General features: G+C 36.2%; 1 protein-coding gene across 9 annotated transcripts in view; it reads left to right on the top strand.

Annotated features, from left to right (window-relative positions):
* Positions 1 to 19,144, top strand: part of DMD (dystrophin) — a 2,157,177-nt gene that overhangs the window by 396,248 nt on the left and 1,741,785 nt on the right. For all 9 annotated transcript variants that reach the window (XM_077988314.1, XM_077988313.1, XM_028842274.2 and 6 more), the window contains exons 5-7: positions 2,263 to 2,355; positions 8,217 to 8,389; positions 15,163 to 15,281. In XM_077988314.1, coding sequence (XP_077844440.1) covers positions 2,263 to 2,355; positions 8,217 to 8,389; positions 15,163 to 15,281 — 385 coding nt within the window. The remainder of the gene's footprint in view (positions 1 to 2,262; positions 2,356 to 8,216; positions 8,390 to 15,162; positions 15,282 to 19,144) is intronic.

Below are 19,144 nucleotides of genomic sequence, written 5' to 3'. Positions count from 1 at the left end.
TTGGACCTTATGAGACCGTTTATGGGGATAAGGAAATGGAGGAACTATCTTCCTGCGTACACAGTGACAAGTCTTATGACATTGGGTAGGGGTTACTGGAATATAAGTGCCTATTACTTGATCTAAGTCTCCCCAGAGTCAGGTCTATGGCAAGCCAAAACATACCTACAAGCCATGCTTCCCACAGTATGAGTGAGTCTGTTTCCTAAAAATTGCATATTTTCTGCTTAACTGCTTTAATTTTCAGTGGCATATCATCTGATTATCACTATCACTAGAATTTTTTTTTTTTTTTTTTTTTTTTTTTTGAGACGGAGTCTCACGTTGTTGCCCAGGCTGGAGTGCAGTGGCGCGATCTCGGCTCACTGCAAGCTCCGCCTCCCGGGTTCCCGCCATTCTCCTGCCTCAGCCTCCTGAGTAGCTGGGACTACAGGCGCCCGCCACCGCGCCCGGCTAATTTTTTGTATTTTTAGTAGAGACGGGGTTTCACTGTGGTCTCGATCTCCTGACCTTGTGATCCGCCCGCCTCGGCCTCCCAAAGTGCTGGGATTACAGGCTTGAGCCACCGCGCCCGGCCTTATCACTAGAATTAAGTTTCATGAAAGCAGAAGGTTTTTCCTTTTACATGCTCTTAGTACCTTATTGCCTGGCATATAGCCAAAAGATATTTGTTGAGTTAGTGAATCAGTGAATCAATAGATAAATTTATAGTGGCTTTTCCTTATGGAGGAATTTCTCTCTTCTACTGCCATGTGAGGAATCCCCAGATGAAATACAGACGATGATGCTTTCTTAGTCTTGATTAATCTTCCCTTTGATATAGTAACATCTTATAAAACGAAAGTATGATATCTTGACCAAGATGTCAACATTCATATAAACCACCAATAGTATTCAGATTTCCCCAGCTTTACTCATATTTATGTGTATGCATATGTGTGTATTTAGTTCTATGCAACGTTACGTGTGTAGATTTGTAAATCCACCATCAGAACAGTTCCACCATTACAAGGTTCCCTCATTGTCCTTTTACAAGGACATTCAGCTACCCCACATCTTACCCCCATTCCTGACCTCTGGTAACTGCTACTCTGTTCTCTATTTCTGTAACTTTGTCTTTTCAAGACTGTCATAGATACAGACTCATATAGTATGCTACCTCTTGAGAATGACTTTTTCCCCACTTAGAATAATGCCCATGAAATTCATCTAATGTGCTGCATGTATCAATAGTTTGTTCCTTTTCACTGATGGGTGTTATTCCATGGTGTGGCTGTACTATGGTTTGTTTACCTACCCTTGAGGGCATCTGGGTTCCCAGTTTGGGGCTATTACAAATAGAGGTAGTATGAACACTTACGTGCAGGTTTCTGTGTGCACATATGTTTTCATTTCCTTTAGATAAATGCCCAAGAGACCAATTATTAGATTGTATAATAAGTACATGTTTAGTTTTGTGAGAAACTGCCAGACTGTTTTCCAAAGTGGTTATATCATTTGCATTTCCACTAGCAGGGGTTGAGTGATCCAGTTTCTCCACACCCTCACCAGCATGTTATGGCACCATTTTTTAATTTTAACCATTGTGATACATGCGCAGTGATAGATTATTGTGGTTTATAATTTGCATTCCTCTACTGGCTAACAACATTGAACATCTTCTCACATGCTTATTTTTCAGATGCTTGTGTTTAACCTTACTCCACCTAAACATTTGAGTAGTGTGAAGGACAGGAGACATAGAGATTTGCCTTGATTAAGGCAAAACACTGCCAGATTTTCATTTCCAAACACAGTCCTAGACAGAGATAAGAGAGCTGGCAATTTGCTCCATTGTTTATTAGAGACCTAACATTCTTTCTAAAACAGAGGTATTTTAGTAAAATGCAGTCAGCCTTAATTATACTGGCACTCCTCAGAGACAGACGGAAGTACTGGTGAATTTTTCTGAGTTGTAATTCTATACTAGAAAGCATATCTTAATTTTAGACATCCTTTATGACATTTTGTTTGGAGATACTCCAGTCGGCCTTTCTAATCTGCAGTAATCTATTCATGCGCTAAAAGTAAATATATATGGGATGCTTGTTGTGGAAAGTGGTTTCTAATGCATTTTGTTTAATTTTTAGATTATTTTTTAAAAACTTTAATGCTGAGTCCCTGAAAATAGCTAAATGCAATTACCTTCACATTTTTATTATTGTTATTGCAACTAGGCATTTGGTTTCTTACCTTCAAATGTTTTCCCCTTCTCTTTAACAGGTTGATTTAGTGAATATTGGAAGTACTGACATCGTAGATGGAAATCATAAACTGACTCTTGGTTTGATTTGGAATATAATCCTCCACTGGCAGGTAAGAATCCTGATGAATGGTTTCCTTTTGGGTAACATGAATCTTGCTTTTATTTTTTATTTCTGCCCTTGACCTGTGAAACAAATGTGTATTTCTAACAATAACAAACCCTTCTCCACAGTGTTACTTTTTAAATTGATACAACCATGTCATCTGAAATGTTAAGGATCATCATGGTATAAAATAGGTTCTGGTACATTTACAGGAATATTTTTCAAAATTTTATTTCATTAAGTAGGCATAAGGTAAAATACAAAGTCCCAGTCATAGGTGAGTAATTTTTTTTTCCACAAATGTATGTTCTATTACTTGTCTATAAGTGAGTTTATATAGCCTTGTAAAAAGAAAGGCATTTTTTAATTTTAATCACTATCAAAGGAATGGGGCTTTCTCAGTCTTGGGTATTCTTAACATAAATTATTGCCAATAAAAGATTAGTAGAATATGGGTATCTCTATCCATAAATGTGTTATACATACAAACTCCATAATTTGATTTGGAAATTATATTTTTAAGTCACATGAGCATTAGGGTCTTCTGACTGTCTCTTTGACCTCTGCAAAATGGATTGAAGGATTTGTGGAAAAAATACACATACCCATATATATATATATATATATATATATATATATATATATATATATGCATATATACAATATGCATGTGTATGCATATAATGAGTGTGTGTATATATATACACGCATATATACAATATGTGTGTATATATACAGTCATATTCACACATATATGTATATATGACCAACATGAACTTATATTCACTAATATTATTCACTCATTGTATATATACACATAATAACTCATTTTACAAATATATATGTATACATTTGTGTGTATATATATTTACCAACATGAACTTAAACTTCCACAGTTAGCACCTTAGTGGCATTTGGTATATTGTCACCCCTGTTTCTGGACCATGGTCCCTTCACTATCAAAAGAGTAAAAATAAAAATAAACGTGTATATATTTCTTATGATTAAGTGGGAGAATATCTGCAAGACACTCAGTGTAGTATACCACTTTTATTTTAGGTGTGTCATATGATTTGTATTGATTGCTTGAAGTTTTCCACTCATTTAAAAAATTTGGAGGCTGAGAAATGACTGCTATTTTTACTGGTCAGGATTACTTTTTTATAAATCAGCTTTTTTGAAATGTAATTGTTATACCATCAATGCACCCATTCTAAGTGCAAAATTCAATTTGCATCAACCTGGTTTAGTTTTGATTCTTGGTAGCCTCTCAAACTATTCTGAGGGATCAATAGTACCCCCACCAACCCCGCCAGTTCATTAAAATTTGTAGGACATTTACAGAGTAATATAGCCATCATAGCAATCTAATTTTGGCACTTTTCCATCACCCTAAAAAGAAGTTTCTTCTCCATTTACAGTCATTTTTCACTCCAACCATAGCCCTAGGCAATTGTCAGTCTATTTCTGTCCATACATATTTGCCTTTTTGGATATTTTATATCAATATAATACTTGTTATTTTGTGTCTGACTTCTTTCACTGAGTGTAATAGTTCAGGTCCAGCCCTATTGTAGCAGCTGTCATGGCTTCATTTGGTAAACTTGAATTTTAACTTGAATTGTAGATTGCTCTTGCTCAGAGTCAGAGGATGAGTAGACACTAAGTGTACCTTCTCAATTCAGCAGCCATATTGCTCTCCTAATTGGCCCGCATATATTTTTATTCCAACTTCTCTGAACAGGCTTAATGCTATTTCACAACAGTAAGTGGGGAGAGGGGAAGAGAAAGAGCAGGAATTAATGTGTGCTGGCAATAAAGGAATAGCTCATAGGAGCCTTAAGTGAGCCCAAGTTGGCCGATTTTCAGCCCGTTCCATATAGTGATGGTTCAAATAGAACCAGCGAGCAACATACCCTACCTCTCCCCAAACTGCTTTTCATATGTTGTGCGGTATTTCTCGAAATATCTTGAGGAAGGAACACGTTTTTCCCCTAATGCATTGTGTGTAAGATACAATAAAACCAAAGCATTACAAAAAAAATACCTAAGCTTCCTCCTTTATTATTAAATGCAATAGACATAAATGGCACTCTGTAAAATCCCTACGTAAGTTTCTTGATGCATTCCCAATTGTTGACTTTATCTTATGGCATAGTAACAAATAATTCTTAGAGTGAATCCAGTTTGCAGATCCCACTTTGCGTAACACAGACGTAAGTTTTGACAAAGTCAGCAGAACTCAAGCATGCACAGAGCTCCAAAAGCCACTTTGAATTGTACTTATCGTTTATACTATTTATCATACGATCTTACCATTTTTTAAAAAATATCCTGAAGCCCTTTCCATCTGAACTAGTCTAAGATAAACTTTCAAGACTATTCTGTCTGATAATTTCTTCGCTTGCTTGCAAGTTGTTCATTTTTTTTTTATTAGCATGTGGAGGAGCTTTTACAATGAGGAATATCAGAAAGAATGCTTTTTCAATCTTTCTTTGTCTGAGACCTCTCTTACAGCCTGTTGTTTTCCATTTATGCCCTTGAATCACCATATCCTTGAGATGGCAAGACTGTAGACTCTTCCCAGCCTCTGCTTACTTATCTCATCTCTCTCTTATATCACACTGCCATGTTCTAAAACTATTAAGCACACTTTGAAAAAATTATCTTGCTCAGTGTTCTTCATCATAATTCAGTGAATCTAAAAATATACTTTTTACCAGCATTACATATTTTCCTTCCTATTAAATGGAGAAGCCCTTATATCTCAGCAAAGATTAAAGGGCATTCTGCTCAACTTAATGTACCTTCTAGATCTATCAGATTAAGAGCAGCATTTAGAGATAGAAAGATGTTGACCCCTTGTTCTAATGCCACATACTATGTTATTAATAGTGCCATAGAGGGCATCTCATTGAACTTGTGAAAACTCAGGAATGCAAACCCTGTTTTCCTTACTGTTTTTCCAGTGTCCATCTCAAATAAAATTGCTAGCCTAAAACAATAAGGCATATTTTGTAGCATAGGCAGCTTTGAACAAAATTGCAAAGCATATAACGTGTGTTTGGCATCTTTTTCTTCCTCCTTAAGTGCAATCCATTTTTTTCAGAGTGCTAATCTTGGCTCTGGCAACCAGCTGGTTATAAAAACAAATCTTGCCAACAGTGGCGAGCTATCAGAAGTCAGGTCCATACTTTTGCTGGACAATTCAAGGGATGTACTTAATGGCAGCGCTGTTCACTTTAGAATCTTTGTATTATTGATACAATTTGCAATTATAGGAGAATGATGAGGTTTGCACTGCTGAAAACCATCCCTGTAAATTTCTGCCTACCAAGTCACTTCTGTGCAAGACAGTTCTTGCTCTGCTCTGCTCTTCTGCAGAGCTTCACACAAACTATCCTTACCATATAAGATTATTCCTACCCTTCTTCACTTCTATTCCTCTGCTGCAACTTCTTTTAATCACAGTCTGGGTTCTGGGGAGTAGACTTTGGAGTTGAGTTTGGCAGGCAGCATGTTTATTAAGCCATGCCCTGGAAGAAAAAAAAAAAAAACACACACACACACCTGTAGAAGGGCAGAGGTGACAGGAGTGGAAAGAGAAAGAACTACAGCTGTGATGTAAACTCTATAATACCCTTATTCAACCCCATGGACAACTTGCAGCTAGGATGACCCTTCAGAGTTGTCTCAAGTGGAGTTAAAATGGCAGAGTGTTTATACTATGCCCCTTCATCAGTCAATAGATGTGGGTTGCCCTGGAAAGGGTGTGACATTGGCTGACTGGACTCGGCAAGTCAGGTGGTACCTGAGAGAACTAACAAGAAGCTGCCTGACCACAGCTGGAGCAACAAGCCCTTCCTTTGAAGATCAATCTTGTCGGTACATCTCCATGTCCATCATGCCTTCTTGGCCCAGTTAACTCCTAGTCATTTTTAAAAATCACTGCTCAAAGACATTTCAACTTTTTTCCTTTTAAAAAATGGATTTATAGTTGTATGCACGGGCACACACACAAATACATTTGTTTAAATTGAGCCTCTTTTAGAGACAGACCTGAGGACAGGACAATTTTGTTTACAGGCTCACCTTTGGGACCAGCTCAATGATTTTTTGATAACTGCCTTTTATGTAGGAAAAGGAGACATGATTATCATACATTGCCCTTGATTACATTTTTTTCTGCGCAACATTTGCACCTAAGTAGAAGCAATAACAATGAGGCTGAGGCTGATAAGCTGAATTAGTGACATAATGATACTAAAGGAGTTTTGGATTGTATACTTGGTTGTCCTTCAACATTATGCACATAGAGGGCAGACTGGCCAAGCATTTCACAAATGAATCGCATTCATCATTGGAGGATTGCTTGATTATTGCAAATCCATTACCACCATTAAGCCACGATCTGCTGATTCCAGTCCTAATTTAGCACGGAATACAAAATACACCTCCTGCAGTCACTGTACATAAAGGTTTGCAATTTATAATTTTAGAATATGAGACAAATTACGTAGTTGACCTGTATTCACTGAGTAACTGACTAAATAAGTAGGTCAAGAAGGAATTAGGAAAACTGGATAATCTACACCTAAATAATAGACTTAGTTATCAAGGGATTGTGACAAATATGTGGAAAGTTTTCCTATCTCCAAATCATTACTGTGTTTACAAAGCATCATCTCAAATCTTTTAAAAGTATGTTAAAATGAGATTTAGTAGTATATCCTAAAATTTGCATTTACTTTTTAATAAAAAGATGACTAACATTGGAGATGTTAAAATATACATTTACCCCAAAGGCATTTGTTAACTTCTATATGGATGAAAAAGTAAAATTATCATATTTAGAATGCACAATAAATATTCATCATCTGATCAAATGTTGATAGTATATGAACCTTAACCTTCCCAGAAGGAAAGTGCTTAGTGGTACAGACTAATGAGTTTTACATAGATGTCTTCTTCCAGCATCTCATAAGGGGCTTATATTTAAAAAGTAGTCTTTAATACATAATAAATAATTCTTTAATAAAAGGCATCATTTTTTCTATGAGGTGTCACTGCATTCATGAAACTTAGAAAAAATGCTTAGAATGGATTTCTGCATCAGATGACTCAGAAGAATGAAATTTGATAATCTGCTGAATAACATCTGTACATACATGAAGCCTATGAGAGAATCAAATACATGGAAACCAATTAATGAAAATAGAACCAAGGCTACACATGTACAGCTCTTAGGGATAAATATTTCTTTCCTTTGTTGCTTTTTTCTTTATTTTAGGCAGACAAACATTTCTGTCTTTTCAGTTCAGCCAGTAAACATAACTCGAGTTAAATGATGGTATGAAATTAGGGGCTTTATTTGACCGTATTTTGTACTTTGATCTTACACTAACCTTGCATATAAGATACACAGAAATGAGGCCTAGAAAAGGTTAAGCAACTTGTCCAATTACCACAATTAATAACAAAGGCAAAATATGAACACATACTTTAAAAAATGATTATGCTATCCAAAAAGCACTTTTATATCTTCGGTCCTTGGTTAACAGTAAGTTTAATGTTTTTATACACTGTCTTCTCTAGCTTGTTCATTGAAAGCTAGAAAGTGAGCAATTCTGTAAACAGTAAATGCTCAGTCTAATATGGCAGAATCCAGGAGTAATAATGAACACATTCAGTAAATGGTATGGCATAGACACCAAGGAATCAGAATAGACTCCTCACCTTTTAGAATAGACTTACTTCGGGTAGAATCTCTTACGTTTTATTACTAATTGGCCCTAAAATTTCTATTAAATTTGCATGGTTCTTGCTCAAGGAATTTGTTTCCTTATGAAAATTTATTTCCACATGTAGGTCAAAAATGTAATGAAAAATATCATGGCTGGATTGCAACAAACCAACAGTGAAAAGATTCTCCTGAGCTGGGTCCGACAATCAACTCGTAATTATCCACAGGTTAATGTAATCAACTTCACCACCAGCTGGTCTGATGGCCTGGCTTTGAATGCTCTCATCCATAGTCATAGGTAAGAAGATTACTGAGACATTAAATAACTTTTAAAAGTGGTGATTTAGACTGTGATGACATGTTTTTCCCCAGTACGGTTCCAGATCATGTCCTACTTTACAACATGTTATGTACGTTGACCACATTGATCTAACATTCCATTGGAATGAACTAATTAATATTTTCCTGTGTTTTATGTGATACGTATAATTTAGTTGTTGAAATATTAGCATTAGTGAAGCATGAAATTGGTTATGGTAGAGGGTTTGACATTGGGAGTCCCAGAAAATGCAGGTTGTATTCTAACTTTGCTGAGAACGGGGTTAGTCTTTTTATACAGATAATGTGTGTGTGTAAGCCTAAACTATACAGCTAAAAATGGTTCTAGATCTCATGTGAGTAGTTGTAGTTAAATTAATTACCATCATCAGATAAATAGTGTGGAGAAAGAAACATCTGTCTTATCAGATACACACACAGATATCAAACACCATAAAGTCTTGTATACTTTGTTCTAGTTCAGGGTCATAAGACGCTCAGAACATTTTAGCAACCAAGACAAAGAGCAGAACACAATTAATTCTACGACGTAGTGTTCAGAATACCAAAAGAAACAATTGCTCTGGAACAGCAAATCAATTGCTATAAAGCAAGAGAGCTTTTGTGGATCTTAATAAAAAGAACTCACTGTAATACAGTGAACCAAAGTCCTTAACTATATTCCATACAACATTATATTTCTTTTTCTTGAGATGAAAAACAAGTTTTTTTTTTTTTTTGCTTTTCTTGTGTAAAGCTCAGTAAATGAATTAATAACAGTTCAAGAAAAAGCAAAGCAGTTTAGGAAATACATATGTATATGTATACATACACTTACAGATACGATATATATATACCATATATACTACACCATTTAGACTCTATGTATATATGTGTGTATATATGTATATATATACGTGTGTGTGTGCGTGTGTGTGTGTAGAGAGAGGGACTATAGTTACTCTATTTTGGTCTTCCTGTTACCCATTTCATTTACCCAACCCAGGGTTAAACGCATTGACTAATTAACTGTGTTTAAAATGACACTGGACTGCATCTTGCCTAATTTTCAGTGCAAGTTATGTTTTTTCACTTTGATTTTTTTTTTTTTTGACGACTCTACAATTTTCCTATGCCAATCCTGCTTCTAGAAAAGCTCAGAATATGAATTTTCTCTCTGGTAAAGCTCAGTCCAAGAGCAAACACACTTCAAATAAGCATCTTTGTCAGGTGTCTTGCTCCAGCTGGATTTAATTAACCCCATCCAGAGTGGGTTTCCAGGTGAATTACTCAGCAACCTGATTTTAGAAAAGAGGCAGACATGCATTCAAATGTCATGTTAAGCAATGTTACCACATTGTTTATGACAGAAGAAAAATTTTCCACAGCTTCAATACAGTTAGATGAGAAGGGATAGAGACATTCGGTCTGTGTTTTAAGTCAATGCTTATTTATACAGCCACTTGCTTCACACTAAGGGCCTGAAAATATTGATTTTGCTGTTCATGTACACATTTGCAGATGAGCAAAAATATCAAGGATCAGGCTATATGGTCCTTGTTGGCTCTCTAACATTTTCCCTTCAAGTGGAAGACTTCAATCCTGCAAACATGTTCACACTCTATATTTGTTAATACTCTATTTCATGATTTCTGAATACATTTGTAGGTATTACAGTAAACATACCCAGATTGCCCTGCTTTATCTGTCCCTGACCCACTCTTTCTCTGTCAAAATATCCTTATTTATATATTCTCTCCTGTCATATTGGATGAATCATCAGTAACTCTTTATGCATTACATGGTTACTTTTCAAGAGGTTCTTCACGGTTGTTTAATGCTCTTTCATGAATCATCTCCCCCTTCTTTTTGTATTTGACAGATGTTCATATGCTTTAAAGAAAAAAAAAATGCTTGAACTTTCCGTTCCAAAGAGATTGTCATTGGCACACTTAGGAATGTCATGAGGTGCCCTGATTTCAATAATTGAGTGGCTCAACTATATAGAACAAAGACGTGGAGTTAATATAGAGCATAAGGATTGACTCAGGGTCATGGAAGTTAAAAGTTGTGTGATAAAATGCAAAGTCCACTATATTACCCTTCAAGGGAAGCCAGATTTCTACTTTTTGTGTTAAAACCCAATGATAATTGATTAGAAAGATGTACAAGATGCAGATAAAATTACAATAACTCTAAAGTTTCAATTATCTTCCTAAATCCTTATTTTAGTGTATTACCACAGCAAATTAAAAGAATGGACACTAGAGTCAGGAGCGAAGGGAAAACAGAAACACAGTGTATCTTCATGACCCCAACCCTACTTTATCACATTTCAATTCTTAGATGCAGTCAGTGTCAGCTACTTGTACTTTGGTTCCTGATGGTTATAATAATATGTATGATAATGTTTCTACTTCTTGACAAACTAATTTCTAACAGTATAGGTATTTACTCCATAGTATGAAGCCCAGCCATATTACCTTTCATCCCCAGGTATTTCCTAATTTGATTACTTATAATCATTTTATTCTTGTAATTTTTGCTTTTATTACATTAAATTGTATGAGTATACCTCTTTTTAAATTTTTACCAAGCTTAGAAAGCACCTTTTGACCAATATGAAAAGTGAGAAAATCATCACACATACTTACTCTCGCCTCTTCTGCACCTCCCATTTTGAATTATACTATGTTTGCATCAGTAGTATTTGTAACATTTATATCTGTTCTGTAAAGATAGGTGTTTTTGGCTTGAGTCTGCAAATTGAAAATACATCACTGTTGTTATATAAATGTAATTAACAATACAGCAAAGTAATAGAAACGAATGTTTTTAAACAATTATGATTTTGTAGACACTGTTCTAGGTAAAATATTCCATCAAGTTCCATAACATAGATGCTATCATTTTACCCATCTCACAAATAGATAAACTGAGTCATAGAGAGGTTATGTAATTTACCTAAAACTATTTGGCTAGTATGTGGTAGAACTAGGATTTAAATTTTACTATCCTAATCATGGTGTTGATTTTATTAAAAATCTGGTAATCCTTGGTTGCAAGTTCATAAATTATGGTCCAGGGTTAACATTAAATGCTGTGTGACTTTCCTCCATAGTTGGTTATTTTTACAATTTTTACGCATTTGAAAATCATAGATATTTATAATGTTAATTTTAATGGTATAAAACAATTCATTTTTAATGCTAGATGTGACCTCAAAGGCCATTTTGTGCAATGCTGCTTTTGTGAATGAAAATGCCAAAGCTCAAATAAATTACCTGACTTAGATGAGATATCCACACACTCAGGTGGTTAGTTAGTGGCCAAGGAAAAGGGGAAGACAAGGGAAAACAGCAAGAATACATAAGCAATGCTCTTTTTGCTCATCATACTCATTTCAACCTTGTATATTATGCTGCAGATGAGAAAACTAGTTTCTCATATGTTCCCACCTGTGTTCTTTTTCTACTCCCATTGCCTACAGAAAAAATGAAGATAAGGCAGAGGGTGCATGGTGAACTTAAAAGTCCCCTAAATAGTCTACAATTTTTAAATTTTTAATATTCATAAGGCATTTTACAATTTACAAATATGCTAGTTTCCATAAGCTTGTTAGCTGTTTGGGGTATTTTGGAATATATGGAAGGATTCGATTTCCTAATAAGTGCACAAAATTTTGGTGTATTAACCAGAGTAGAAGCAATTAAAGAAACAAATCTGTACATTTATTTACATTTTTATTTTATTTTTTTTTTTTGAGACAGAGTCTCACTCTGTTGCACAGGCTAGAGTGCAGTGGGCCAATCTTGGCTCACTGCAACTGCCGCTTCCCAGGTTCAAGCGATTCTACTGCCTCAGCCTCCTGAGTAGCTGGGACTACAGGCACTAGCCACCATGCCTGGCTAAATTTTGTATTTTTAGTAGAGTCGGAGTTTTACCACGTTGTCTAGGCTGGTCTCGAAATCCTGGCCTCAGGTGACCCGCCTGCCTCGGCCTCCCAAAGGAGGGATTACAGGCGTGAGCCACCAAGCCTGGCCAAATTTGAATTACAGTTTTAGAAAATGACAGCTAACCTACCCTTGTAACTGTTTTTTGTTTGTTTGTTTGTTTGTTTGTTTTTGGCAAAGCAAGAGCTCTTAAACAGGAGTCCATTAACAGATTCAAATATCCTAAAATCGTATATAGATTCTGTTAACAGATATGGAGACTTATTTGTAGGAGTAGAAGTTTCATAGCTCTCAGCAGATTCTCAAAGGTGTCTGTGATTCAGAAAAGGTGAAGAACCACTTTACTAATGATTTCCAGTGCTGTTGGGATAAATTGTAATTCGTTAATAGCCAAGACCTTATGCAAACTCAACCAGTTTCGGTCTCTCAAACTTATCTCCCACCACTTCATACTTAGAATCTTCCAATGGAGCCAGGCCTGTGAGGTCTTGATTATCTGAGCATGTCTTGCTTTTTTCCTTCCCTAAGAACTTCAATTCTCTAATACGCACACAAGTTAGAATTCTGTTATCAATATATTTTTAATGCAAGCCCAAATGTCTATTTAATCCGCCTTTCAGCCTCAGAAAACTTTTTTGACCTCTTCAGATTTTACAAAACATTTTCTTATTGTCTGTGTTTTTTCACATTTAGAGTTTAATTAATTAATATGGCTTCTTCATTTTCCTTGCTCATTAAATTTAAAATCCTTACGAGACAAGAACTGCCTCTTACACTCCTTTGCGTTTTCTCTATTATCAAGTAACATGGTATGTATGTTGTATGTGCTCATTCATTCTCTCGTGTAGTTGATAAATATTTGTTGAGCCTTTATTATATGTCAGGCTGGGTTTCCAGCAGTGAACCAAACAGGCAATAAAAGATTGTACATTCTAGTGGAAAAGAAAGATACAGAGACAAGTTTAACTAAATTATATAATATGTTAAATAGTAAGTGTTAATGAGAACAGTATGAAGCAGATAAGGAGAAAGAAACTAAGTGTATGTGAGTTTGATGTGAGGCATGCAATTTTCTTTTTCATTTATATATTTAGGAGACTGAGTTTTGCTGTCACCCAGGCTGGAGTGCAGTGGCACAATCATGGCTCACTACAGCCACCCAGGCTCAAGTGATTCTCCAACCTCAGTCTCCTGAGTAGCTGGGACCACAGGGGCATGCCAGCACACTTGACTACTTGTTTTTTTTTAAAGTCATAGAGACCAGGTCTCACTATGTGGTTCAGGCTGGTCTCTAACTCCTGGCCTCAAGCAAATACTTCAGCCTCAGCCTCCCAAAGTGCTTGATTTACAGGTGTGAGCCAAGGCGTCTGGCTAGGATGCAATTTTAGATAGGGCTTGGGCAGGGAAGAACTTTCCAGTGATGTGATTTTCGAGTAAAGACCCAATGGAAGTAAAGTAATGAGCCACGTTGATGTCTTCGAAAAGTGAATACAAATCCAAATGCAGAAAACTATGGATTCTGTTTATGGAATATGAGGAAAGAGACAAGAAATAAAATCAGGGAGTTAATAGGGACCTGGACCCTGTTCGACTTAGTAGATCACATGAAATATGTAATTTTCACTTCCCCTAAAAGTAGAGATTTGAGAAGACGGATATGATGAAACATGTTAACAGATCACTCTGGCAAGTCTGCTGTGCGCTGATTAACACAAGCAAGAGTGAGAGAAGAGGGAACAGTTATGAGGCTATTGTGATAATTCATGCAAGATAAAATGGATTTTGGACTAGAGGGATGGCAGTGAGGATAGTCAGAAGCAGTCAAATTCTGAATACATTTTGAATTAAATGTTGTGTGAGAGTAAAATTAGTCATTAAGGATGACTCCAAGGGTTTTCATCTGAGTAACTGCAATTTTAAGCATGTTGTTCATTATTGAGGAAGGGAGAACAGCAAGAAAAATAGATAGGTTTGGGGGAGTGTGATGAGGATAAATATCAGAAGCTCCGTCCAGGACACTTGAAGCTTGTGATGACTAAATGGAGATAATGAATATGCAGAAGAATCTATAATTTTGAGTTTAGGGAAGAGGTCTGGGTTAGAGATATAAAACTGGGCATTACCAGTAAATGACTGGTATTGAAATCCATGAGACTGGATGAGATAGATAAATTTTTGTTGCTCGGATAAGCTAGCGTAGATTATTTGTCGTCTTCAGGATTTTCTTTTTCCCCCACATCTTTACTGATATATAATTAACAATACAAACGTTGTATGTGTTTAAGTATACAACCTCAGCAATTTTTTTGAGACAGGGTCTCACTCTGTTGCCCAGGCTAGAGTGCAGTGGCACGATTATGGTTCACTGCACCCTCAATCTTCCTGGGCTCAGGTGATCCTCCCACCTCAACCTCCTCCTGAGTAGCTGGAACTTGTAGGCATGTGACACCACACCCAGATAGTTTTTCTTTTCTTTTTTTTTTTTTTTTTTTGTGGAGACAAGGTTTCACCAAATTATCTAGGCTGGTCTCGAACTTCTGGGCTCAAAGGATCTGCCTGCCTCCATCTCCCAAAGTGTTGAGATTACAGGCATGAGCCACCACACCCAACAAGATTTTCAATTAAAATTACAACTTGTTTAAATAGAAACGTTTTGAAGGGTAAATGAATTACACTCAAGCCTTAAGGACTATGGGGCATGGGTTGTCAATGAAAATTAAGCATGGAAGTAAATCTCATGGAACATTCTAGATTGATTTATATTTGTCTTTGTGTATGTGTGTATATGTATGTGTTTTAGGCCAGACCTGTTTGATTGGAATAGTGTGGTTTGCCAGCAGTCAGCCACACAGCGACTGGAACATGCATTCAACATCGCCAGATATCAATTAGGCATAGAGAAACTACTCGATCCTGAAGGTTGGTAAATTTCTGGACTACCACTGCTTTTAGTATAGTAGAGTTTAATGTTTTCATCCGAGACTTGTCATTTCTACACAAAATACAAAACTGCATATCTTAAGTTTTCCAGTACTCTAGATATATTTAAAATGTTCTGCTTTCTTGCACTATATTATGAATTGTCTTATTTAATTCTAGTTCTCAAAATACCAGTATCTAAAATTGCAGTGAAGACTTTGAGGAAAAAAGCCTTTAAAATGTATATGCCCTATGGATGCAGCACGCTGCATTTGGAGTGTATCGACTCCAAATAATTATAAAAAGTTAATGTTTTGCTTATGCTACCAAGAGATTTGATAGAGTAATCAGCTATAATTAATTAGCTCCTCTTGCCAATTTCATTCATATACTGTATAAAAGGCAACATAGTTTACTATTTAAATCGGGAAATCTATTCCTGCCACTACTTCTGTTGTAATTTTTCACTCTAGGGAGATCCTCTGCTGGATGGTTATTCATTTTCTGCTTCTTTAGTTGATAGGCAGAAATGTATTTATGTTTTCACTATATTACACTTAAATAACGTTGACTCTTATCTCTGGTGCTACATAGTCATACCTTCCAGAGATAGCAATGACAGGGATAATAACATTGTGACCTCTACTCTTTTGCTTGCCCATGAAGTACACTTTTGCCATGCCAATTTTGAAATTGTAGCCTCTGTTCTCAATTCTTAAGGCTTTACAACACTGTAAATCAGAAGTTGGAAAAGTGAAGTCAGTGGGATTGAAGATGATATTTGGGTAGAAGCTGTTCTATAATAGAAGCTGATAATTAAATGTTTTTTTGAATATAGAATCAATTTCATCAATTCTAAAACAGGAGATCTTTCAATATTGATGGTAGGTCCCATCAAGAAAAGCTCAAAAATGACCCAGAAGATAGCCGTTTGCCAGTGAATTTATTATCAACCAGAATCTTAGTCCTCAGTTTTGCAGACACAGAAGCCTGATTGCCTCAGATCATCTAGCAGATCCATATTGGGGTGGGAGGAGTTAACTTTAAATAAGCTTAAAAAGTGATAGATAAATAAAAATGGAAATTCAGTAATTTTAAATGAGATATAACAAGCAGCAGAATACTCACGATTGACAAATATATTGCTTTTGATAAGCAAATGTACTTGGGAAAGCAAATTATAACAACACAAATGTTAGTTTGTGAAGTTGGAATCGGATTAAGTTGATTCAAAATGTTCTCCTTTGGATAATGCATGGCTGAGCACTGAATGTTGTAACCCCTTTTTATTGCTTCTGTACATGATAGTATACCTCCTGTCCCTGCTTTTAGCTCTAAGGGAGAAACTGTATTAATCCTATGTCTTTAGTTTGCAGTATAGGGGAGGGTTACTTTACTATTGACTCCTAGTGCACATTTGTATGTTTTCTCTTAGTTCAGTGAGGTAGAAAGGGCAGGCGTAATGAAAATAGGGACTTCAACCCCTGAGGATAAAGAGCTATAGTGTATGATTTTGAAAGATAAATCTGTTAATATGTTTTTGTTTTTTATTGAATCACATATGGCGGTCAGTTCCCATCATCGGGGTGTATACTCTAGTTATTCTTGTGTGTGTCCTACCCTTTCATAAAACAGAAGGTTTAAAATAGATATTTTTCTTATTAAGTGACAAAATGGCTTTTGACTTCTAGTACTCCTTTGAACTTACGGAATAGGAGTGCCTAAATGGGCGTCCACATGATAATCAGAAAATAGGTCAATATATACACCTATGTATATACACTACCCGCAAAAAATTTAAGTAAATAAAAACAATTTTTAAAAGTACACTGACGAGCCTGTAATCAGAAAAAGTCAGGTACATGAATAGTGTATTTTATAACTAAAAGAGTCTGGTATACCTAACTCCACATGCTCTCCTAACTGGGAAGTATATGTAGAAATGTATACTGTATAGCCTATAAGGTCACCATTTTACTGTTCCAAACTTGAACAATTTAAAATCAACAAAATGTAATATGAAATATGGACTGATGAATGAAGATCCAGCCACTGCTTATGGTCTCATTTTGCCAGTACAATCTCAGATCTGTAAAGCCTTTCTATTTATGGACTCTTCCAATTCAAAGAGCATCCTATCAATTAAACAGATTTCTTGTTTACTTGCGTAGAGGTGTTTATAGTATTCTCTGATGGTAGTTTGTATTTTTTTTTTTTTAATTTATTTATTATTGTTATACTTTAAGTTGTAGGGTACATGTGCATAATGTGCAGTTTTGTTACATATGTATACTTGTGCCATGTTGCTGTGCTGCACCCATCAACTCGTCATTTACATCAGGTATAACTCCCAATGCAATCCCTCCCCCCTCCCCCCTCCCCATGATAGGCCCCGGTGTGTGATGTTCCCCTTCCTGAGTCCGAGTGATCTCATTGTTCAGTTCCCACCTATGAGTGAGAACATGCGGTGTTTGGTTTTCTGTTCTTGTGATAGTTTGCTAAGAATGATGGATTCCAGCTGCATCCAAGTCCCTACAAAGGACTCAAACTCATCCTTTTTGATGGCTGCATAGTATTCCATGGTGTATATGTGCCACATTTTCTTAATCCAATCTGTCACTGATGGACATTTGGGTTGATTCCAAGTCTTTGCTATTGTGAATAGTGCTGCAATAAACATACGTGTGCATGTGTCTTTATAGCAGCATAATTTATAATCCTTTGGGTATATACCCAGTAATGGGATGGCTGGGTCATATGGTACATCTAGTTCTAGATCCTTGAGGAATCGCCATACTGTTTTCCATAATGGTTGAACTAGCTTACAATCCCACCAACAGTGTAAAAGTGTTCCTATTTCTCCACATCCTCTCCAGCACCTGTTGTTTCCTGACTTTTTAATGATCGCCATTCTAACTGGTGTGAGATGGTATCTCATTGTGGTTTTGATTTGCATTTCTCTGATGGCCAGTGATGATGAGCATTTTTTCATGTGTCTGTTGGCTGTATGAATGTCTTCTTTTGAGAAATGTCTGTTCATGTCCTTTGCCCACTTTTTGATGGGGTTGTTTGTTTTTTTCTTGTAAATTTGTTTGAGTTCTTTGTAGGTTCTGGATATTAGCCCTTTGTCAGATGAGTAGATTGCAAAAATTTTCTCCCATTCTGTAGGTTGCCTGTTCACTCTGATGGTAGTGTCTTTTGCTGTGCAGAAGCTCTTTAGTTTAATGAGATCCCATTTGTCAATTTTGGCTTTTGCTGCCGTTGCTTTTGGTGTTTTAGACATGAAATCTTTGCCCATGCCTATGTCCTGAATGGTACTACCTAGGTTTTCCTCTAGGATTTTTATGGTATTAGGTCTAACATTTAAGTCTCTAATCCATCTTGAATTAATTTTCGTATAAGGAGTAAGGAAAGGATCCAGTTTCAGCTTTCTACTTATGGCTAGCCAATTTTCCCAGCACCATTTATTAAATAGGGAATCCTTTCCCCATTTCTTGTTTCTCTCAGGTTTGTCAAAGATCAGATGGCTGTAGATGTGTGGTATTATTTCTGAGGACTCTGTTCTGTTCCATTGGTCTATATCTCTGTTTTGGTACCAGTACCATGCTGTTTTGGTTACTGTAGCCTTGTAGTATAGTTTGAAGTCAGGTAGCGTGATGCCTCCAGCTTTGTTCTTTTGACTTAGGATTGTCTTGGAGATGCGGGCTCTTTTTTGGTTCCATATGAACTTTAAAGCAGTTTTTTCCAATTCTGTGAAGAAAGTCATTGGTAGCTTGATGGGGATGGCATTGAATCTATAAATTACCTTGGGCAGTATGGCCATTTTCACGATATTGATTCTTCCTATCCATGAGCATGGTATG

The sequence above is a fragment of the Macaca mulatta genome, chromosome X (genome assembly GCF_049350105.2).
Source record: "Macaca mulatta isolate MMU2019108-1 chromosome X, T2T-MMU8v2.0, whole genome shotgun sequence".
Lineage (NCBI taxonomy): Eukaryota > Metazoa > Chordata > Mammalia > Primates > Cercopithecidae > Macaca > Macaca mulatta.
The sequence above is the reverse complement of the archived record's forward strand: the minus strand, read 5'-3'. Positions and strand labels throughout refer to the sequence as shown.